General features: G+C 36.5%; 2 protein-coding genes across 7 annotated transcripts in view; both read left to right on the forward strand.

Moving 5' to 3' along the window:
• The window catches only part of Syncrip (synaptotagmin binding cytoplasmic RNA interacting protein), a 40,525-nt gene extending 36,320 nt beyond the window's left edge, over nt 1-4,205 (forward strand). For both annotated transcript variants that reach the window (XM_050118894.1, XM_050118895.1), the window contains exon 12: nt 1-4,205. This exon is cut by the window's left edge. The gene's annotated coding sequence lies outside the window, so the exon portion shown is untranslated.
• Nucleotides 4,206-17,399: 13,194 nt separating this feature from the next.
• Nucleotides 17,400-20,686, forward strand: part of Snx14 (sorting nexin 14) — a 57,125-nt gene continuing 53,838 nt past the window's right edge. For all 5 annotated transcript variants that reach the window (XM_050118907.1, XM_050118909.1, XM_050118911.1 and 2 more), the window contains exon 1: nt 17,400-17,670. In XM_050118907.1, coding sequence (XP_049974864.1) covers nt 17,450-17,670 — 221 coding nt within the window. In that variant the 5' untranslated portion in view covers nt 17,400-17,449. The remainder of the gene's footprint in view (nt 17,671-20,686) is intronic.

Consider the following 20,686-nt stretch of genomic DNA (forward strand, 5'->3'; position numbering starts at 1 on the left):
GAATGCCACTGTTGGTACCCTTAAATTTTATTTCTGCTCACCAAGGTTAATCATGATTGTCTATATCTTTTTTATAGTAATCACTTTTGAATTGTGTTCAGATGCAGTTTCAGGTGTAATCATCAGAGCTGGTTAGTCAGGCATTCCAGATAGTGGTTCTTTTCAGAACCTTTTTTAAAGGGTTGGTTAACTACCTCAGTAGCAGAGGATTGAACTATACCCTGTCTGTACTGTACATAGAAAAATCTTTGTAGATAAAAGCAAGGCTTGTTAAATATGATATGAGGGTAAGATTTTAATAAACCAAATGTAACATTCTTAGTTGCCTTTAGTTTCAGAGGCTTGTAAGACTTCCTCATGACCATCATAACAGGCCTTGCTTTTGTCGTATTTTGTGGCTGAAAAAGCAGCCTTGCTTCTTCAGATATGTAGTTATTTGGATGTATAATAGTTTAGCAAGATGTTACTTTTGTAAGACATCAGATGTTCAAAAAAGTGCATCCGAACTTGTACTAAATACTGCAGTGTCCCTTTATAAAAAGTCAGACTAAAACTGACAGTTGTACAGCAAAGCCTGACATTTGGATATTTTGAAGTTTTTTCATAAATCATAGAAATTAGTATATGGCTGTAGTTTAGCTTTTTAGGTAAAAGGTATGTTTCATTAGTGCATTTGTTACTGCTGATCACTATAAAAATGTGAATCAGCTTTCCATTTCTTATGCAGGTCATGATAACTTGTAGAGTAGAGTACAATCATTTGTGCTATGTTTTTAATTTTCTAAAGCACCTTGATGACAGTGAGTGTTCAGTGGTGAAGCATCCTCTATTGAATCACCCTCAAAAGTTTTTTGCCAAGTCCTAAGTTGATAGCTTAAAGTCTAAAGTGAAATTATAGTTTAAGTAGGACTTGGTGTAAAGAAATACCTTCCCCTTCCCCAAAGGGATACTGCAGTTATATCACATAACCAATAGGCACCACAATGAAGATCAGACCTTATACCTAATTAAGGTTTTATACACACCAGTTTCCCAGTAAATGCAAATTTAACAAGAAAATTAGACATGTCATATGTTCAAAATGCTCATGGCAAACAATCATTTTGCATTCCTGCAAATAAAATTGTTTTATACTGTAAGCTGGAGGCGAGTGTAACTTATTTTTGTAATAAAGTTTTTATTTTTTTTATGTGTCATTAATATAAATGTGTGTTAGTATAGAAAATCTTCTGGTTTAAAAACTTAGAATTGCACACATTTCAGTATGTTCATTTGTACTTAACATAATTTTAGAATAGTGGTTGCCAATAGCCTGTATGTTTCCCATTAATTGGTTTTATTTTTCTTTCTTTTTTGTTACCTTAATAAACCATTTTAGTGTGTTGTATGTCAGTTACTGGGATAGCTGGGGCATAGAGTGTAATTTAAAATTTGTCAATAAGTATTCATTGGAATATATGTAAATGTGCCTTGCCGGTTGTTGAAACTTACCTACAAAATGAGTATGGGGTGACAAAAATTTGTTCCTGGTGCTTAATGAAACTTTCTTCCACTGATTTTATATATTACCCTGTGCTTTTTAAAAGTACATCTCTCAAATCTTAGTGTAAGTTTGAGGGCTACACAAAACATGTACATTTCATACATAGTAAGTATACAAGGTTATAGAAAGTGGGTCAATTAAATGTAGCCTTCAGCAAAATCAAATCTCAGTGTAATCCTTGGTGCTGGCAATTCCCAGGTCCAAGGAGTAAAATGATCCCATTTAAGAGGTCATTGCCATGCCTATTGGCACTTAACTGTCATACCATTTTTAACGGACACTGTCAAGGTCTTTTAGTTAATTTGTGAATTTATTTGTTGGGAAGCTAGAACAGGATTGTTTGACTTAACTTCGTTGTCAAAGTTGAAAGACGAACACTTTTGTGAGTTCACAAATGTGTTCTTTAAGAAAACATTGAAGTGTGGAGCTCTGTGGGTTTCTAAGACTTGGCTTTTTTAGTTTGGGGACATGGGAGGGAAAACTGATTAAAAAGAAATTGTGAAGAATTGATGGTTATACTTTAAGGGTAATGTAAACATTGGTGATAAAATATAGACTCAAGTGAAAATACTTGACAGTGTTCATTTTAATGACTTTGAATTTAAGCCATTATAATTACTTTTAAAATTAAATATCATTTGCACTGTTCTGATAATGGGTGCAGTTTTTGAGCAATATAATCAGAGCTAAATATGCATGTAGTGATTAGTGATGTGAACAATTAAGTTCTGAGAAGAAATACTAACCGTGGTATTTTCAAACTTAAATTTCTGTAGTAAAATCAGTAACAATCTCTTAAAAGAAACAAGAAAAACAGGCAATGCATATAAACATAATTTTGAATGTTGTGTGGCCTATAAAGCAATAATGCAATTTCTATGGAATGTCATGGGATATGAGAAATGGAAATGCGAAAATAACTAATCCTTTAGTAAAAATGTCAACATGTTAAAAGGGGGAATGTTAACTAATGTAGGTTATTGCGTTTGTGATTTGTTTCTGGGTTCTTGGCTTTGACAGCTTCAAAGAATGGAAGATGACAATTTAAATTTTGTATATATTGTCAAGGAAAGGGTCTTTAATAGTCAAGTCCCTTCCTTGAGATAAAAAATATTATCCTTAAATAATTTTGATTGTTGAAAAGTTACCTAACCAAAACAGACGCAAGATTTTGTTTCTGCAGACTACTTGGCAATCAAAATGTTCATAAATTTAGTTTATCAGTTTTTAGGAAGTTACTTTGTGAGAAAGTTGTGTTAATTATAATCTTCCCAAGCATGCTTTTTTGTGCAAGATTTTTAGTCATTACAATTGAATCACATGTTAAAAATTGAGAATTGAATTGCATAAAAGGAATCATGTTCACTATGGCACATAACAGCATTATGAGAAACTTTTACTGATTATTGCAGAACTTTTACTATTTGATGCAAATCTGATTAGACAAAGTATAAGCCTTTTTCATAATAGATTAGGAATGTTACAAATGGATTGATGGGGTGATATGGGCTATATGCTTGTATATAAGATATTTGAAAAGATATATTTAGTATTAGGATGAACATCAAACCACATGGGAAAATTAGCTTTTAGTACAGCCTTTTTGGAATTACTTGGTCAGAAACAGCAAATACATATTTGATGTAGTTTCTGTTTGATGGGAGAAATTAATATATAGAAGGGCTTCATGCATTAAAAAAGGTAGTCAATCCTAGAGTAAATGGTTACTCAGGTTCCTAACACTCCAATAATACCATCCAAGACTGTTTTCTCCCCAGTTATACATAGCAAGAACAGGAATTCAGCAGTGGGTATAAAGTTCACAAATAAACAACTTACTTTAACAATACATGCAACAGACTTCTTGGGATGATTTTTATGGTGTAGTATTTACTTAGTAATCTTACCACTCTATAGGGCATGCCACTAAAGATGCTAATTATGAACCAAGGCTCACACAGGCATTTTTTAAAAACTGAGCCATGTATTGATGGACTTTTGGAGTCTGTCACTTTTTAAAGTTCTTAAAACATAGACCATATTAGCACCACAGTCTGCCTTCAATAATATACCTAAAATGTTTTTCAGGACCAGAAGAATTCAGTTGGACAACAATTTTTGCAAATGCAAATCAGTATTACTCTGGGTCAAAGGTTAAGTTTTTAATATTAACAGTAGTCTGGTAAACATTTAGAAGTCTGACATTGAGAAACAAAAGCTTGTACCTGAGTATTTTAATTAAAAATTAGATTTTAGCTTATTTAAATTCTTTTACATTTATTTATCCATAGAATTTATATTTATTTCATTCCTTTCGTCTCACAGAAAGCTGTCTGCAGGCTTTTTGATTTGGATTAGATTTGTGAAGTACTGTCTTTTGCCAAAAACCTCAAATTACTTGTTTTTTTTTTTTTTCCCAACGTAGTGGGTTTGTGCTTGTTTGGAGATCAGTTCAAAAACTATCTGTACTTTCTGTACTGCCTCTGATGTTAAGATTTTATGTATAGCATAAGGAAGCTAGCTCTGACTATATTTTCCTAAGAATAAAGACCTATTTTTGTAGCATGTCTTAGGATCTCCAGGAGTCCAAGAATTATTGTGGGTGTCCTCTACTTCATCATTTTTCACTCAACACCTTTTTAATAGACACTTGGAATCTTTAGTGCTCTGTCGTGTTTTGATTATAATACATTCAAATTAACTAGGAAATGGTAAAAACAAATTCCCCACATACCTCTAATTGCAAGTAACATGACTGGGAGATGTATAGAATAAATGTTTTTGCGCTGGTCTTCATTTAATTTTAAGTTATGGAACTATATGGTCACATATATGCCAATAGATTTATGAACTCCATAATTTGTTTTGGGAACATGCTTCACCATGTAGTGTTCTTCTATTCTCCAGTTTTATTTCTGGCAAATAAAATTTCTTTGAAGATTGGAAAATGAGATTGAAGTACCAAATAATTCAGGAGAGGGGATGAAGAAAATGATCTCTTGATAAAATTTGCATTTAGATTACTACAGATGAGTTTATGTGAATGAACTCTGCTCCATTGCATATAAAGTCAGTGACCACGTACAGGACTTGTAAGTATATTCTGGCTCCTGGTTCCAGGCTAGAGTTCGATGTGGGGCTAGGAAGGAGATGGGGTGGTGTGAAATACTTTAGGGACCCTCGCTACTTGATTGAAATAATTTCTGTTGTATCTGCCCAAGTTGATATTTATTAGTGAGTATCATTTCAAGACTTAGGAGTAGGGAAGGCCTGGTAAATCACTTTGGAAGCCATTTAAAGATTAATGTCTTCAAATGCAAGAAACATTTTGAAATGTATTTCTCACACAATAAATTGAGTTGTGATAAAAATAGGGTCACTATAGAAGTTGCTTTTTACAAGCTTAAATGATGTAGTTTGTGTTACAATTTAAACCCAATTTCTGATTAGAGAATTACAAAGGTCATAGTAATTTCATGTCTTCTCATTCCTTAAACTATTCCGAAAGGATGGTTATGATGAAATTTCAACTTGGAGAGAAGTTATGTCAATTTAAGCCTTTCCAGGGAAAGGGGTCAAAATGATTGGGTAGACGAGCTATTTCTGTAGATTACTGGGTAAAATAAAAATAAAACTTTGATAATAGTAATGCAAGATTTATGGAAAAGTTCCGGATTCTGCATGACAGACACCCCACTGAAGTCCTGAAATTCCTCCTGTGTCAGGGATCATTTAATGGTGCTAACTTTAAAATGAGATGAAATTTGAGTAGTCATGGCATTTATGAAATACAGGTACTATACTATTTGAAGGGCGAATTCCTCAAACCTTGATGCATATACATCATTAATTAAAACCGAAAGAGAACATCAGTATTGATACCTGTTATAGAAGAGCCAGCTGTAGCTGATAGTGCATTTTATAATCACAGGAGATTGAGGGAGAAGCCTGAAGAGGTAGGAATTTCATCTGTAATTGCTCAATTTATTTAATATGCCATGACGAACTAGAAAAGTATATGAATTACTTGTTCTCATTTAGTTTGAATGTCGCTCGGGACAGAAACAAGAGAACAAAAATAAGCAATACAGTAAAGTTCATGTTTATATCTGCACATTAAACTTTTTAACTTCTACAGTTAACGTGTGTGTAGTATATTAACGTTTTGGGGAAAAGAATTCACTATGCTCTTTTCATCTTGAAAGTATAAAGAAAGTTTTTGGGAATGTTTCAGAATTAGGGAAAAATTTAATTCCTTTAAACTTTTACATTTCATGTTCCTTTAAAAAAATTATACAAACGCTAGGGGACCTAGGGTTTGTGAAAATCCATTTAACATTTAGGAGCCTCAACTAAAGGGGACAGAAGATACTATAATCATTCAGTTTGTATGACATACGGCTTTTTTTTGATCACTTTGCTTGAGTTATCTAGTTATGATCATGTTTATTTTTTATCTTTTAGAATGGAAGCTCCTTGAGGGCAGGGCATGTGAGTAATAGTGTTATGCAGGCAGCTCAAAAACAATCTTGAGCACTTTTTAGTTCATAGATGCTCAGGTAATTGGCTGTATTGTTTAATTTATTTAGAATCTTTTTATATGCTAACTGCTGCCAATCTAGTAAATTAAGGTTGTGAAGTTCCATGATTAAATTTTTAATACGTTTTTTAAAAAATTAAAAAAGAGTATTGCCATTTTCAGGGTCATAGGCAGTAATGATTTAAATGCTTCATGTGTTTTATAAGTTTTCAAATACTTGTGTGGAAGTCACCATTTACATTTTCCTAATTTGAAATTGTAAGAATGCTTTTAAGTCATCATTAGCAGTAATCCCCAAAATCAGCCTATCAATTTTCCTTTGATAATGTTCAATTTAAGTGTATGGTGCTAAGGAAAACCCTTTGTTTATAAATAGTGGTACTTAAAGATTGAATTGAAAGCTTTTAGTTAGGATATCTATAGAGTCCTTTACATAGCAGTTTGAATGAGAGGGTAATTAAAGTTTTGAAATCACTGATTTTTTAACAGTATCTACAGTTCTAGACTTTAAATATGACTTGGTAATAAATTCTACATGAAAAGTCTTTTAATCTACCACTTGGCAGTTAGATCAGGAAATAAAAGTTCTTAGTTTTGAGTCAAGATGGTATTCATGTTTATTTTATTTTGTACTTGACAGTTTAACGTTTTGGTACTGAAGATGTCATTCATGACCTTACATATATGAAGCCTGCACTAGTATATACACCAATGCTGATAATAACGTAATTTTTTTTTTCTTTTTGGAAAGCTCTAAAATAGCACAGGCTATGAAATACAGAAGTCTTCCATGTATTCCAGCACACTCCCATCTCTCACAGTTCTAGTAGTAACATTTAACCTGTTTGTTTTTGTCTTTAGGACAAAGTTTCTCTGTAGCTCTGGTTTCCCTAGAACTGACTGGTCTTAAAATCAGATCCACCTGCTTCTGTCTTCTACGTGTTGGGATCAGAGGTGTGCATCACTGTACCTGTTTTTTTTTTTTTTTTTAAACCTTTTAATTTGTCTAAGCAGTGTTTCCTTTTTTCAAGAATTTGACTTGTGTTATCTAAACCTTTTACCTTTATTGCTAGAACAACATGAGTCAAGCTTAAAAACACATCTGTATTATCAGCGCTCAGCCTGAGACAGAATTGAATTAACACCACTCTGGATGATACATTTAGACACAGCAAACAAATGTAAAACAGCATAGAATACTTTGACTTCATCTCCTAATTATAGTTAATTTTTCTGTTGGGTGTTGACACTGATATTTTTACCTTGTAGACTGAAGATAGCTAAAACAGTATAGTACATAATGTACATTTCTGCTGTGCCAAAATGGACCCTTTGGAGGGCAAAACTCTTAAGACAAAATCAATTCCCTTAATATGCATTATCATTTGTTTAGGTAGATGCCATAACTAACCAACTATGACTTAAGTTTTTTACCCCTAATTACCTTTGTTAAGATAATTTTACTACCTTTTCACTTCTTATTTGCTTAATGCTTTGTGAGGTTGTTTTTTACTGTTCATAGCTTGTGCTTAGTTCCATTTGAATTTGTTTTCAGGTAGGTATTTTGTGGAAAAAGTTTTATGATCTATAAACACTCATGGTACCCTTGCTCTTGTTAGATACCTGGAGATAATTTTTTTTCTTCAGAACTTCGGAGTTACTTAGTTTAATTTTTTGTAAGCAGTTTTGCTCAGACTCTCTAACCTCCTTCAGGATTCATGTATAGGTCATAAGTCCTCTCCTACCCTCTTTTTGAAACAGTCTTGACTCCTGTTGACTTATTTTGCTTTCAACATCAAGTGTGCAGTGTGTTACTGAGAAGTTTCATATACATACCCTACCCACACACCCATGTCCACCCACTCTGTTTTTGTTAGAGATCTGCTGGTCAAGAACTCAAGATCTCTCTGCCTCTCCCCCTCCTGATTGCTTGGATTAAAGGTGAGTGCCACCATGCCTGGCCTGTACCTTTGTTTTCATTTCTACTTTTTAAAGTAGAGTCAAATTTATTAAAATATCACGAACATGATATTAAAATATCATGTATAGCTTATAAGCATGAACATTAAGACACAGGTGCTCTGAAAGTAAGATAATGTAGACCGCTAGACCGCAGATGAGATTTCAAAGGGAACCACTTGTAATTTTCTGGTTCTTTTCATTGAACTTAGTCTTTTTTTTTTTTTTAAATATTTATTTATTTATCATGTATACAATATTCTGTCTGTGTGTATGCCTGCGGGCCAGCAGAGGGCACTATACCCCATTACAGATGGTTGTGAGCCACCATGTGGTTGCTGGGAATCGAACTCAGGACCTTTGGAAGAGTAGGCAATGCTCTTAACCTCTGAGCCATCTCTCCAGCTCTGAACTTAGTCTTAATGGACTTAGATTTGTGGTTTAACCTTCCCTATTACACAGTAACGTTTTGTATTTAATTAAATAACTTGTACTTTTCTGTGCAAGTTTTGACGTTAAATTTGTTTTTAATTGCATTGTCCAGATTAGCCTTTTACTTTAAATTATAAGGGGCCTCATTGTTTAAATCAGACCATAGTAATAGCTCACAGGTTCTGATTTACCACTGATCAAGACTTAAATCTGCGGTGGGTCCCTTCTCTTGAACTTTTTTACAGATACGTAATTAACATAGTACACTGGGCTGGAGAGATGGCTTAACGGTTAAGAGCACTGACTGCTCTTCCAAAGGTCCTGAGTTCAATTCCCAGCAACCACATGGTGGCTCACAACCATCTATAATGAGGTCTGGTGCCATCCTCTTCTGACCAGCAGGCATACACACAGACAGAATATTGCATACATAATAAATAAATAAATATTTAAGGCAAAAAAAAAAAAACCCAGCACACTGAGCTGTGGACTTCTGGACTGAAGCATTTTTTTTTTTTTTTGGATTTTCGAGACAGAGTTTCTCTAGCTTTTTTGGTTCCTGTCCTGGAACTAGCTCTTCTAGACTAGGCTAGCCTCGAACTCATAGAGGTCTGCTTGCCTCTGCCTCCCGAGTGCTGGGATTAAAGGCGTGCGCCACCACTGCCCGGCTTGATTAACCTTAAACGGGGAGAATTTTGACTTGATAATATCCATCCAGTAAGTTGAAAAAGTGTACGTGTGCTTGCCCTCCCTCCCTCCCTCCCTCCCTCCCTCCCTCCCTCCCTCCCTCCCTTCCTTCCTTCCTTCCCCTCTTTTCCTTTTGTTTGTTTTTGGTCTTTTGAGACTGGATTTGGAACCTTACTGTAGCTTGTTCTGATACCAGTCTGGCATCAAACTCAAAGAGATCCACCTGTCTCTGCCTCTGGAGAGCTGGGATTAAAGGCATGCGCCACCACCGCCTGACCTACATGTTTATTCTTTTCTTTTGTTTGATGTTTCTTTATTTGTATTTAGGAAAGACATATTGATAACATCTGTTATCTATCCACTGAGATAGCCAACTTCAAGTCCTTTGAGAGAAAAAAATGACTATTGTTTTATTTTCCAATTAGGAGCAGAGAAAGTAAGAAAAACACATAAGTAGTCATGAATACTTAGGCACTATTCACTTTGAGATAGGACATAAATAGACCTTGAAAGTGTTTTTACATCTGTCATGCCAATTTTGTCTCTCGTCACTTTTGCAAACCAAGAGGTCTTGCCCATTGGTTCTCTCTTCTCTTGTCTTCTCTTGTCTTCTCTTGTCTTCTCTTGTCTTCTCTTGTCTTCTCTTGTCTTCTCTTCTCTTCTCTTCTCTTCTCTTCTCTTCTCTTCTCTTCTCTCTCTCATATATATCTCTTCTCTCAGTAAGTACAGAGTTTGTGGGAGCTTCAGGTCATCAGCTTTTGCAGAAAGAAATACTTAAGTTTGTTTTCTGAGAAGCTTACTTTCAATGCTGAATATTAAAGTAGAAATGACTAGTAAGTACATTATGGGGAACATGACTAGATTTATTAAGATAATGGCATCTTACTACCAATTTATAGTTATGATTTAAAGTACTAGGGAGAGTTGCATGATGACAAATGTGGAGGCTGTTGGATCAGGTGACCAGCCTAATTTGCTGAGCAAGTTTCAGGACAGCAATTACCATACAGAGATTCTGTCTTGAAACCAAAAATAAAGTACTCGGGAGAAATCTTGGTGCACTCCTATAATCCTAATACCTGGGAGGTAGAGGTTAACCTGGCTGCATTGAAAAGAATATGTAATTAAAACCAGCACCTAGAATGTTTAAATATATCCTAAAGAACATTTTGGTACACAAATTGACACTTTACTAGGCAAAGCAGATCATTTTGAAGTGTCTAGATTTAAGATCAAAGGTTCGGGACTACATTTTATTAGCACAGGGTTTTTGAATGTTCAGGAACCACTGAGAGTTGTTTCTTTATATTTTGTAGCTTTCATATTTTAGGTAATGAGGCTTCAGTTTTTTACTACTGCAGGTAGCTTTTTTATTTGATATTTTGGGATTTGACGAGTGCTGTTCTCCTGAGGAATGTATTTGTTATTACTACTCTTTAAGTGATTAAAAGAGTATCTAATCTCTTAAACTTTTTTTTAATGAACATCTTTAGGTTATTCTTGGAGCTTCCAGATCATTAAATTAGGTAGGCTTAAATTAGTTAGCGTTATGATAATAAATACTGATTTTTCATTTTCTGAATTAAGATCTTTATTAAAAATCTGTTTAGTTTTTAATGCTAATTACTCATACTTCCATATAATTCACTTAGTTCAGTCTGTATGTGTACATGTACCAGGAAACTTATGAGGAAATTCACACTTGGTAGACCTAGGTGTTTGAGTTAAAATTGTTGGATACCTGACACTTAACCTTATATTCATAAGAATTCACATTGTGGTGACTGATTTCTCACACATTCTGACAAAGTATAGGTTGTTAAAGCAAAAATACTGGGCTGCTTCTAAATAGAGTTTCAATGAGTTAAGTAATCCTAACAACTTCAGTAAAAACAGTAAAACCTTGTAGTCATTGGGACAGTTAAAAACATCAATGTATAGTTATATACGTAATCCCTGAGTTCGAGTATTCATGCCTGCTGAAGATAATGTTCTATGAAATCAGTAGTGCAGCGTTCCATATTTTATGACATGTAGCTTGCATTTTCATCAAAATTTGCCTGCCTAATCTTCCTTTGTCCTTTTTTTTTTTTTTTTTTGTGAAGTCTATTCATTCTGTAGTAATTTACCAGCATGAACATTTCAGGTACATTATTTTGCTGTTTATTAGTTGCTCTTTGGCGAAAGAGTTTTTCAGTAAGGAAGCTAATGCTGAGTATTTTTCTTTTTAAAGAAAAGTACATGCCACAGCATTAACATAACTCCTAAATTTCTTAACCTGATATGTTTATATTAAGAGTGGAGTCTACTTGTCATGTAAATGCCAACTAAATTTTTTTTGTTCAAATTGTGTATTTTAATTTCTTGTTTATTTCAAGTATCTTAAGATTGTAGACAAATTTCATGAAATACTAGGCTGAACCTTAATTCATTTTCTTTTTGTCTTTGCGGCAGTCTCACTATATAGCCCTGCTTGTTCTGAATCCCTGTGTTTAGACCAGGCTGTGCTGGAAATCACAAAAGATTTACCTTCCTTTGTTTTGTGAGTGCTGGGATTAAATATGTATCCTAGCACACCTGGCCCAACTTCCTTTATTGGTAATTTGGATGTTCCTTAACAAATACAATTTAAACAAAACTTAAAAATTAACATGCCCTGGTTCCCCTTAAAGTATCAGAAACTGCGTCTTCACACAGAATAAATAACGTCTTTTGAAACCTCTCATACTTGATAATTTTAGTTGTAACTTTTTACTGAGTTTTCTAGTATTAGAATGATGTACATCCAAGTATTTTTTCCTCATTGTTTTTATGAGTTTTTAACAGATACAAACACGTAACAGATATATCTTAATACAAAACTGGCTATTTGCAAAGGATTTTTTAAACCTATGTAGTGTTTCCTTGTTCTGTCAGTCTTGAGAAATCCCTGCCCCCCCCCCCCCAGCACTTCATAGTTCTCCACTCTCATAGCTGTCTTTATCTTTTCCCAATTTAGTTCCCTAATCAAGTCTGTAATACAGCTTCACATCATATATTTTAATTTTGAGGCTTGTTTGATTTCTGCATATGTGAATCTGCTAGTAGTTGTTTCTACATATTAGAGTACTTTTTTATATTATCATACCCTGTCATGATATTCTTAGTGACAAATCTGTTAAGTGGATTTCTAAAGAAGAAAATACAAAAGAAATACCTAGTTTCAGACAATAACACTTTAAAATGCAGACCACTTAATGGTGACTGCAAGTTTTGTAAGTTGACTGCAGCTTAGTACTCTAATCCCCACAAAATCGCTCCATCACTGATTGCTACCATCAATGGTTCTGTAGGTGTCGTTAAGGAAGCCTAGCTATTTAGCCTCCAGAAATAAAAATTGATCTCATATATATATATATATAACACAACTGCAAATAGAAGTAAATGAACTCTTTCAAGCATCTGGAAATCAGTTGCAGTCCTTATTGTCTTTTGAGTGTAGGGCATGAGACTTGATTCACTGATATTTGTATTTTCACAGTCTTTATGTTCATTTTAAAGAAGCCCACATCTAAAGGGTAACTTTTACATCTTCCAGTAGATATTTTAATGAGTTTTTTAATCAAAAATAAAAATTCATTAGATTATTTAGTTAAAGCCTTTTTCTGTAGACCTACAATTCAAAGACTAATTTTAGAAGAATCTACTATCTTTTTGTTTTTGTGTGTCAAGGACTTGCTGTCTCCTAGTCTAGTCTGGAGCTCATGTAACCAGGATGTTTCTCAAACTCATTTCAAGGCTTTTTCTCCTTCCAAGTTTGGGGATTACTGGTGTGAACTGCCACACTTGGTGTATTGTACACTGAAAGCCTAATTGCGTGATGCTCTGTCAGTGCCACGTCAAAGTGCTTTGCCACCTGCGCTGCCCTCTCCCCCACTCCCCGGTAGGTTTTCCCCTTTGTCCCAGCTGGTGTAATAAAGCGCCATTAGACCACAATGTCCTCAAATTTGTGGCAGTCCTTTGCCTCCTTTAGTACTGGGATTACAGACTATTATTGCACTTTGGCTCAAAGTGCTTTAAGTTGCATGGAATACTGAGATGGTAAGAAATGTAAAAATTTCTAAATGTTTTTGTGTCAAATATTTACAAAGATAGCTTAAGTAGATATGTAAGCATCTGAAGTACAGTTAACATTTCTTTTTCATGGGAAGTAGCTATGTTAAGAAATGAATAATACACATTGTTAATCTTGTCACAAGCTTGTGATAATAGATTATAAGTGCCTTTTCAAACGTAGTCTTTTTTTAATAGGTGAGTTGTTATATTTTTCATTGCCAGGCAGTTACATTTTCTGAAGTTGTGAATCACACCCAATTCCGTAACAGACATTTAGAGGCTAGCTTGTATATCATAAGTTAGAAATAAATCGATAAATGTGACATATTTAAGATCTCTGGTGCTAACACTAGATGGCATAGACTTTGGTGGTGCAGCTTATTTTACCCAGGGAGTATCTATACTTGAGCCACTGATTCTATAAGGTTGTAGTTCTTTGTTTTCTTCCTGATGGAGGTTTACTTCAAGATCACAAAAATGTTAAATAGGAAAGTAACAATTTTGGTGTTGGTGGGGTTTGAAATGGAGTTTTACTTTGTTGCTGGCTATCCTGGAACTCTTGCTCTGTAGATCAGGGTGTCCTCAAATTCAGGTCCAGCTACCTGCCTATTCCTCCTAAGTGCATGCATCACCACCACCTGGTTGAACTTTTAAACATCTTAGAACTCTAACAATTACTGCACTTCTCATGAGCATATTAATCGACACTTTAGTCTTTTTAGGACTTGAAGTAAAGTAAATCATCACCTTTTTATATAAATTTTTGTATTCAGAACTTGATATATAGTGGTAAGTGGCTGGGAGAAAGACGATAAGAATAAAGTTGTAAAAATTCAATAAAAGTACTTCAATGATTTGAGACTGAGGAGGGAGGGAGCTGAAAGGAGAGACTAACTTCTAGGAATATCTTCTTCCTCATGTGTCCAATGTGTGCACGTGGTGGGACAAACTTGTTAAAAGTGTTTTTCATTTAGCATCAGAATTGTAAACATGAGCTAGGCATTGTGGGTTTTTTTTTTGCCTGTAATCCCAGTCCTAGAAGGCTGAGGCAGGAAGAATGCTGGGTGTTTAAGGGTGGGCGCTGTCTTTAAGGAAGTATATGTAATGTAAACTGGGACTTAATACTACCTCAAATTCCTGTATGCTTTAGGATATACTGGGAGAGAGAAGTCAGGCTTCAATTGAGTGGAAAGATTAGGTATTTTATTTAGCTTTGCCTAGTGCTTCATTACCTCTGAAATTTAACTGAAAATCAAAACTGTTCGTGCAAGTATCTTCCCAGAGGCTTTCTTAGATCTTGACCCATTAAAAATTGCCCCCTTTACTTGTTCTTTAGGGAAACAACAACAAACTATTATAGCCTTTAAATCTTCCCTGTATTATTTATACATTACATCTTTGTGTGACTTGTCTCCCTCACTAGATTGTAAGCCTTTGGAGGTCAGAAACTCAACTAAACTCATTGTATCTTCCACCACATCTAGCACAGTGCCTTACACTTAACTTGCTATTCAATAAATATTCATTAAAATAATGGACATACTATTGAAGTTTGATGTCTATGGGCCTTTAGATGGATAATTATACTTTCTAAGCACACTTCTAGCACACAGTTGCATCATTTATCAAAAATATGTACAATCGCTGGGTGTCGTGCCTCATTCATGTAATCCTAGCACTTGAGGCTGAGGCAGGGTGATTGACCAGCTGTGGCTACGGCTACAATGCGACACCATGTTTCAAAAATCTTAATATTGTAGTGGGCTTTCACAGCTTATTGTAATAGTCCAGGCCATTATACTAAGATTCAGGCTGCAGTTTTGAGTTTTCTAACAATAAAAAGACATTGTTGGGACTAGTGTTATGGGTCTCTGGTTAAGAGCACTGGCTACTCTTCAGAGGTCCTGAGTTTAATTGCCAGCAACCACATGGTAGCTCACAACCATCTGTATTGAGTTCTTCTGGCTTGCAGGAATTCATGCAAGCAGAACTCTATTCATAATCTTAAAAAAAATTGTGCTTTAAAACAGTCTGTTTTTTTTTTTTTTTGTATTTTACACTTAATGTGTTCTCATGTATGTGGTCAGATACCACCAAAATAGACTGCTTAGAATTGGGGAGGGGGTAGATAAGCCTTTTTAGAGATTTCATGTTTTCATCTAGACCAGTCGTATAAATTTTCATGTTCTGAAGTCCAAAACAAACTGTATTAATGTACAAACATTTAATAAGCACTCTTCACCCAGTTTAATCTTTACACATTAAATCCATGAGATAAGATGCACGTGCTGAAGTACAACTGTTAAGTAACATTTCTGTAGCTGCAGTAGGGAGCTTAACATTTAATAGAGGATTGCAATGATATTCCATGGACATGAGTGTAAGGTGAATAGTAGTAGACTGAAGATTGAAGACATTTAATAAAGGTTAATTTTCTTAGGTGTGTACTTTAAAAAATCTTTTCAGGCAAAAGTATTTAGCTCAGTTGTGCACTTCTTACCATGTTTGAGACAAAGTTTTTATGGAAAGTTTTCACTGTTCTATTTTAAAGCCAATATAGAAAATTGCCTAGTTCATTCTAATTGCTCCTGCAGAGTAATTAGAAAAACAAATGCTGGGAAGGTGTCTAATTTGAACAGAACTGAAAGTATTTTGTTTAAAGTGCATGCTGGCTCATGGTAAAATTAATTCCAGAATAAGCTTTGGAAGCAAACATTTAAAACACTACATCTTGCCAGATAAGTTATTAATCAGTTCGAATTAGATTCACATTAATCACTTATGAGCTGTTTTGGTATTATCCCTAGTGTGGCTCTAGGGAAACGGATTAATCTGCAGTGCTGGATATTAAACCCTCTACATATTTAACAAGCCTTGTCTTTTGGTTTGAGACAGGGTCTTTGCTATGTGGTCTAGGCTGGCCTCAGACGAGTGATATCCTTGCCTTAAGTGCTAAAATTGCAATGATCTACCACCATGCCTTCTTAAGGAGTTACAGTGTAAAGTTACAAACGTGAAGTTAAATATTACCTCGAGACAAGTTTTAAGCTTTACATAAGTTTCTAATAATATAAAAAATAATGGTGACAGTGAGACCTCTTTTCCACTGGAAATGTTATGTATTTTCGGCCCCAAAATTGTATCAATTAATTTGGAATGTCCGGAAGACATTAGGAATACGTGTAAATTTAAAGACAAGGGTATCAACGAAATTTTAATGATTAGCAGTATTGGGTAGAAAGGATGGCACATTCTGAAAAGGAAAGTCACTAAGGATGACCCACCCTTTCAGAATATTTAGAAAATACTGATGAAGCTGCACGCACTCTTTTTAAAAGCATATAAGGAGTTTGTTTCCTTGCTTTGAATGATTAACATTCTAAGGAAGAGACGCGACAGTAAGCATGATGGCACGTGCCAGCAGCGGTAGACTAGCATAAAATTTTGGTTTCATCAGAATGATCCCAAGCAGCATCTTTACCCCAGCAATGTGACTACACCGTAGTAGTTGAAGCTAGAATACCTACGCTATGAGAATAATGTGTATAAGTTAAATTTAAGTGCTTCTCACGCTGCTTGAAATTTTGGCTACAACAAAATACGAACATTAAAATTTAGAATGATAGTCTAAAAGGAAATATCTAGTTTGTCAACGTGCTTTCTCATACGGGGGTTTGTGTCTAAGCCCGCCAGGCGCGGTTACTCGGGCTCCACCATGTTAGTGACTAAGACTTTGGTTTTCTGGAGTGGATGGCAGCTAGGTGGGATGTTTCTCCACTCGGTAATCCCCAACTTGATTCCTCCTATAAAAAGCCAACTCGAAGGCGTCCACTCCTTTTTCTTAGGTGGGGCTACGAGAATCTGAAAGGGTGGGGCGGCAGGGTACGACCAGACTACACTTCCCAGAGCGTTTCGGATCCGCACTTGGGTATGGTGCATAGGTAACTTTCCTTCACACTTCCGTAATCCTGCCAGTCTCGACGTTCTAGGTTTCCCTGAACTTCCGGATAAGGCCAGTGGGTGACCAGGCTACAAAGTCTCGGTTCGAGCATTTCCCGGGTCCTCCCGCAGGGTGGCGGCAGTGGACCTACTGCGGTTTTGCGGGGGGGGGGGGGGGGGGGGGGGNGGCGAGGGCCTCGGGGGCGGGGCCTGTTGCGGCTGCGGCTAGCTGCGGAGCTGGGTGGTGGGAGGCTATGTGGATCCGCCGCCGGGCGGTGGGGGTGTCCTCCGCCTCGGCCTCTGAGGGCAGCACGTCCTCTGCTGCGTGGACCGAGATGGGGTCTTGGATGCGGATGATCGGAGGGAGGCTGAAGCAGCGGCTGAGGCTGGACGTGGGTCGCGAAATCTGCCGCCAGTACCCGCTGTTCTGCTTCCTGCTGCTCTGCCTCAGCGTCGCCTCGCTGCTCCTCAACAGGTACCTGCCTTCGGCCCCGGGAAGGCCGCTGGGGAGCCCGCGAGCTGTGCTGGCCCCGAGCGAGAGGAAACTCCTCACAGTGTCGCCTCGGGAGGGACGACTGAGGTCGCGGCCGGACATACGGGCGGGGGACGGGCACGGACCGGCTGCCCGTGGGCCGGGTATCCTCCGAGGCTACGTAGCTCTGAACCTTTATTTTCTTATCATTTCTCAAAATTTGGGCCTTTGTCGTCTATTTTTCCACAACCGAAATATCCACCTCAGTTCGAGACGGTAAAGGCGATTCAGTCACTGGAGGGAGGACGGTTTAAGGTCCTGTCGCAGTCTCAGGCGGAACCCTTCTCTCTCACACTAGTATATACACAGTCGCGGGCACACACCTTGGTAGCCACAGTAGTTTCTCGCAGTTTCGTCTGCGACGATTGTTTGACCCGAAATCAAAAAGCAGAATAGTACCCCATCATATTTCTACAAAATTCCTGTTTCTCTATTTTTTTAAGAGTTAAAATATTCTGAAAAACTAAAATGATTAAATTGAAATTTTGATGTCAGAAGGTCCCGCCCCTGAATCTTGTAGATTTCCTTAGTTTTGCCATTTCCAAAAGTAGTGTTGGTGCAGTGGATGGTAGAAAAGACGTGTACTAAAAACATCATGTTGTTTCCTTTGAGACTTTTTTTTTTTTCGAAGTAGTTCATCTGTAAGCATAACAGTGGAAAACATACACAAGAGATTTAACTTAGTATTTTCACTAAGGCTAACCATTTCCCGTAACTGTGTTAATAGGTTTTTTTTTTTTTTAAGTAAATAGATTTAACTAGTTAGTACTATCTTAAAAAAATGCCTGGGTTGTGATGCTGAGGTATTTGTTGGACTGTGGAAGAAGTGGGATCCTTTAACAGTAAATATTGTTAATTACTACCACTCTGTCCTCTGAAAGGAGTTCCAGACTAACAGGTTCAGTTGAACAAAATGCAAACTACATGATTTAAGTTTTGTCCTCAACTTTATTCAACAGGAATTGAGTTAAGTGTAATTCTTCTTTAAGGTAGAACAGGTAGTACAGCCATGAATTGAAAGCATATTGAACTAACATTCTGAGGTCATCAACTTAGGAAGTCATAGCAGCTCAGTCATAAGATGTCTTCTGATTTTTGACATGGGATCTGTACCATGAATTTGTTTTATGAAAAGAAGGGAGAAAATACACACATTTTTTTAAAATCTCTGAGTGGTCGTGTTTATGAGTGAAATTGTTTTTGCATACTCTTTTCCCATTGGTTGTTGTTGAATCAGCTAAAGCGACTTTAAATATCATAGTGAAGTCTTTGTATTTTATTATTTTATGTGAATGGGTGTTTTGCCTGCAAAATATGTCTGCACTATGTTCATGCAGTGCTAATGGAGGCCAGAAGAGGGAGGGGCCTGGATCCCCTGGAGCTGGAGTTAGAGAATGTGGGTATAGGAATAGACCCTTCATCCTTTGGAAGAGCAGCCTGTGTACTTAATCATTGAGTTCTCTCTCCAGTCCCCGCAGTACTGTTCAAACACATGGTTAGAGAGCCTCTTTCAGGATGAGTGCTCGGGAGGGCACAGAATAGAGTGGATAATCTGCTGCTTTATGAAATTGCTAGATTTTTCTTTTTTTTGTTTTTTTCTAAACAGGGTTTCTCTGTAGCTTTTGGAGCCTGTCCTGGAACTAGCTCTTGTAGACCAGGTTGGCCTCAAACTCACAAAGATCCGCCTGCCTCTTCCTTCTGAGTGCTGGGATTAAAGGTGTGGGCCACCACCGCCTGGCTTCTTTTCTTTTTTTAAAAAATTATTTATTTTATACGTGCTTTATCTGCATACCTTTATGTCAGAAGTGGGTATCAGATCCCACTAGAGATGGTTGTGAGCAACCATGTGGTTGCTGGGAATTGAATGAAGACCTCTGGAAAAGCAGCCAGTGCTCTTATCCACTGAGCCATCTCTCTAGTCCTTGTGTAATTTTCTTTAAGATGTGTACTACTGAGTGTGTGTGTGTGTGTCTGTGTGTGTATGTATGTATGAGAGACAGAAAGAGACACACAGAAACAGAAATAAACACATGCTGTATATGCTTACATTGTTCATGGAATGAATGTCCTATGAGAAAACCTGGTTCCTTCTGCCAATGGGAACTAATAGGTTCATATATTTATTTATTATTTTGGTTTTTCAAGACAGGGTTTCTCTGTGTTAATAAGCCTGCCTGTCTTGGAACACACTCTGTAGACCAGGGTGGCTTCAAGCTCACAGAAATCTGACGACCTCTGCCCCCTGAGTGCTAAGATTAAAGGCGTGCACCACTATTGCCTGGCTTTACTTCTAGCTTTTTGAGACTTCTCTACACTGGTTTCCATACTGGCTGCACCAGTTTGTAATCCCAACAGTGGATGAAGGTTTCCTCTTCCCCCACAAATCTTCCAGCATTTGTTGTCAGTCGTTAGTTCTTGGCCATTCTCACTGGGGTAAGATGAAATCTCAAAGTGGTTTTGATTTACATTTTCCTAGTTGCTAAGAATGATGAACATGTTTTTAAAAGATATTTCTTAACAATTTTCATTTATTCTTTTGAGAATTCTCTGTTCAGGTCCCAGGTCCATTTTTAGATGGTTTGTTTTTGTTTTGTGAGTTCTTTATATATTTTGGATATCAATCCCCAGTTAGATGTATAGCCAGCAAAGATTCTCTCCTATTCTGGGGGCTTCTTCTTTACCCAGTTGATTGTGTTTTTAGCTGCGTAGAAGCGTTTTAGTTTTTAAGTCCTAATTTAAGTGAAGTTGGCCTTCACTTCTTGGGCAAATGGAGACTTATTCAGAAAGTTCTTTTCTGCACCTACGCCATGTAGACTCCTGCTTCTGTTTCTTCTAGCACTTTCAGGTTTCAAATTTAAGTCTTTTAACCATGTAAATTAGTTTTTGTGGAAGGTGATAGATACAGGTCTAATTTCATTCTTCTGCAACTGGACATCCAGTGTTTCCAGCAGCATTTGTT

The sequence above is a fragment of the Alexandromys fortis genome, unplaced genomic scaffold, assembly GCF_014885135.2.
Source record: "Alexandromys fortis isolate MF-2015 unplaced genomic scaffold, M_Fortis_MF-2015_v1.1 scaffold_164, whole genome shotgun sequence".
Lineage (NCBI taxonomy): Eukaryota > Metazoa > Chordata > Mammalia > Rodentia > Cricetidae > Alexandromys > Alexandromys fortis.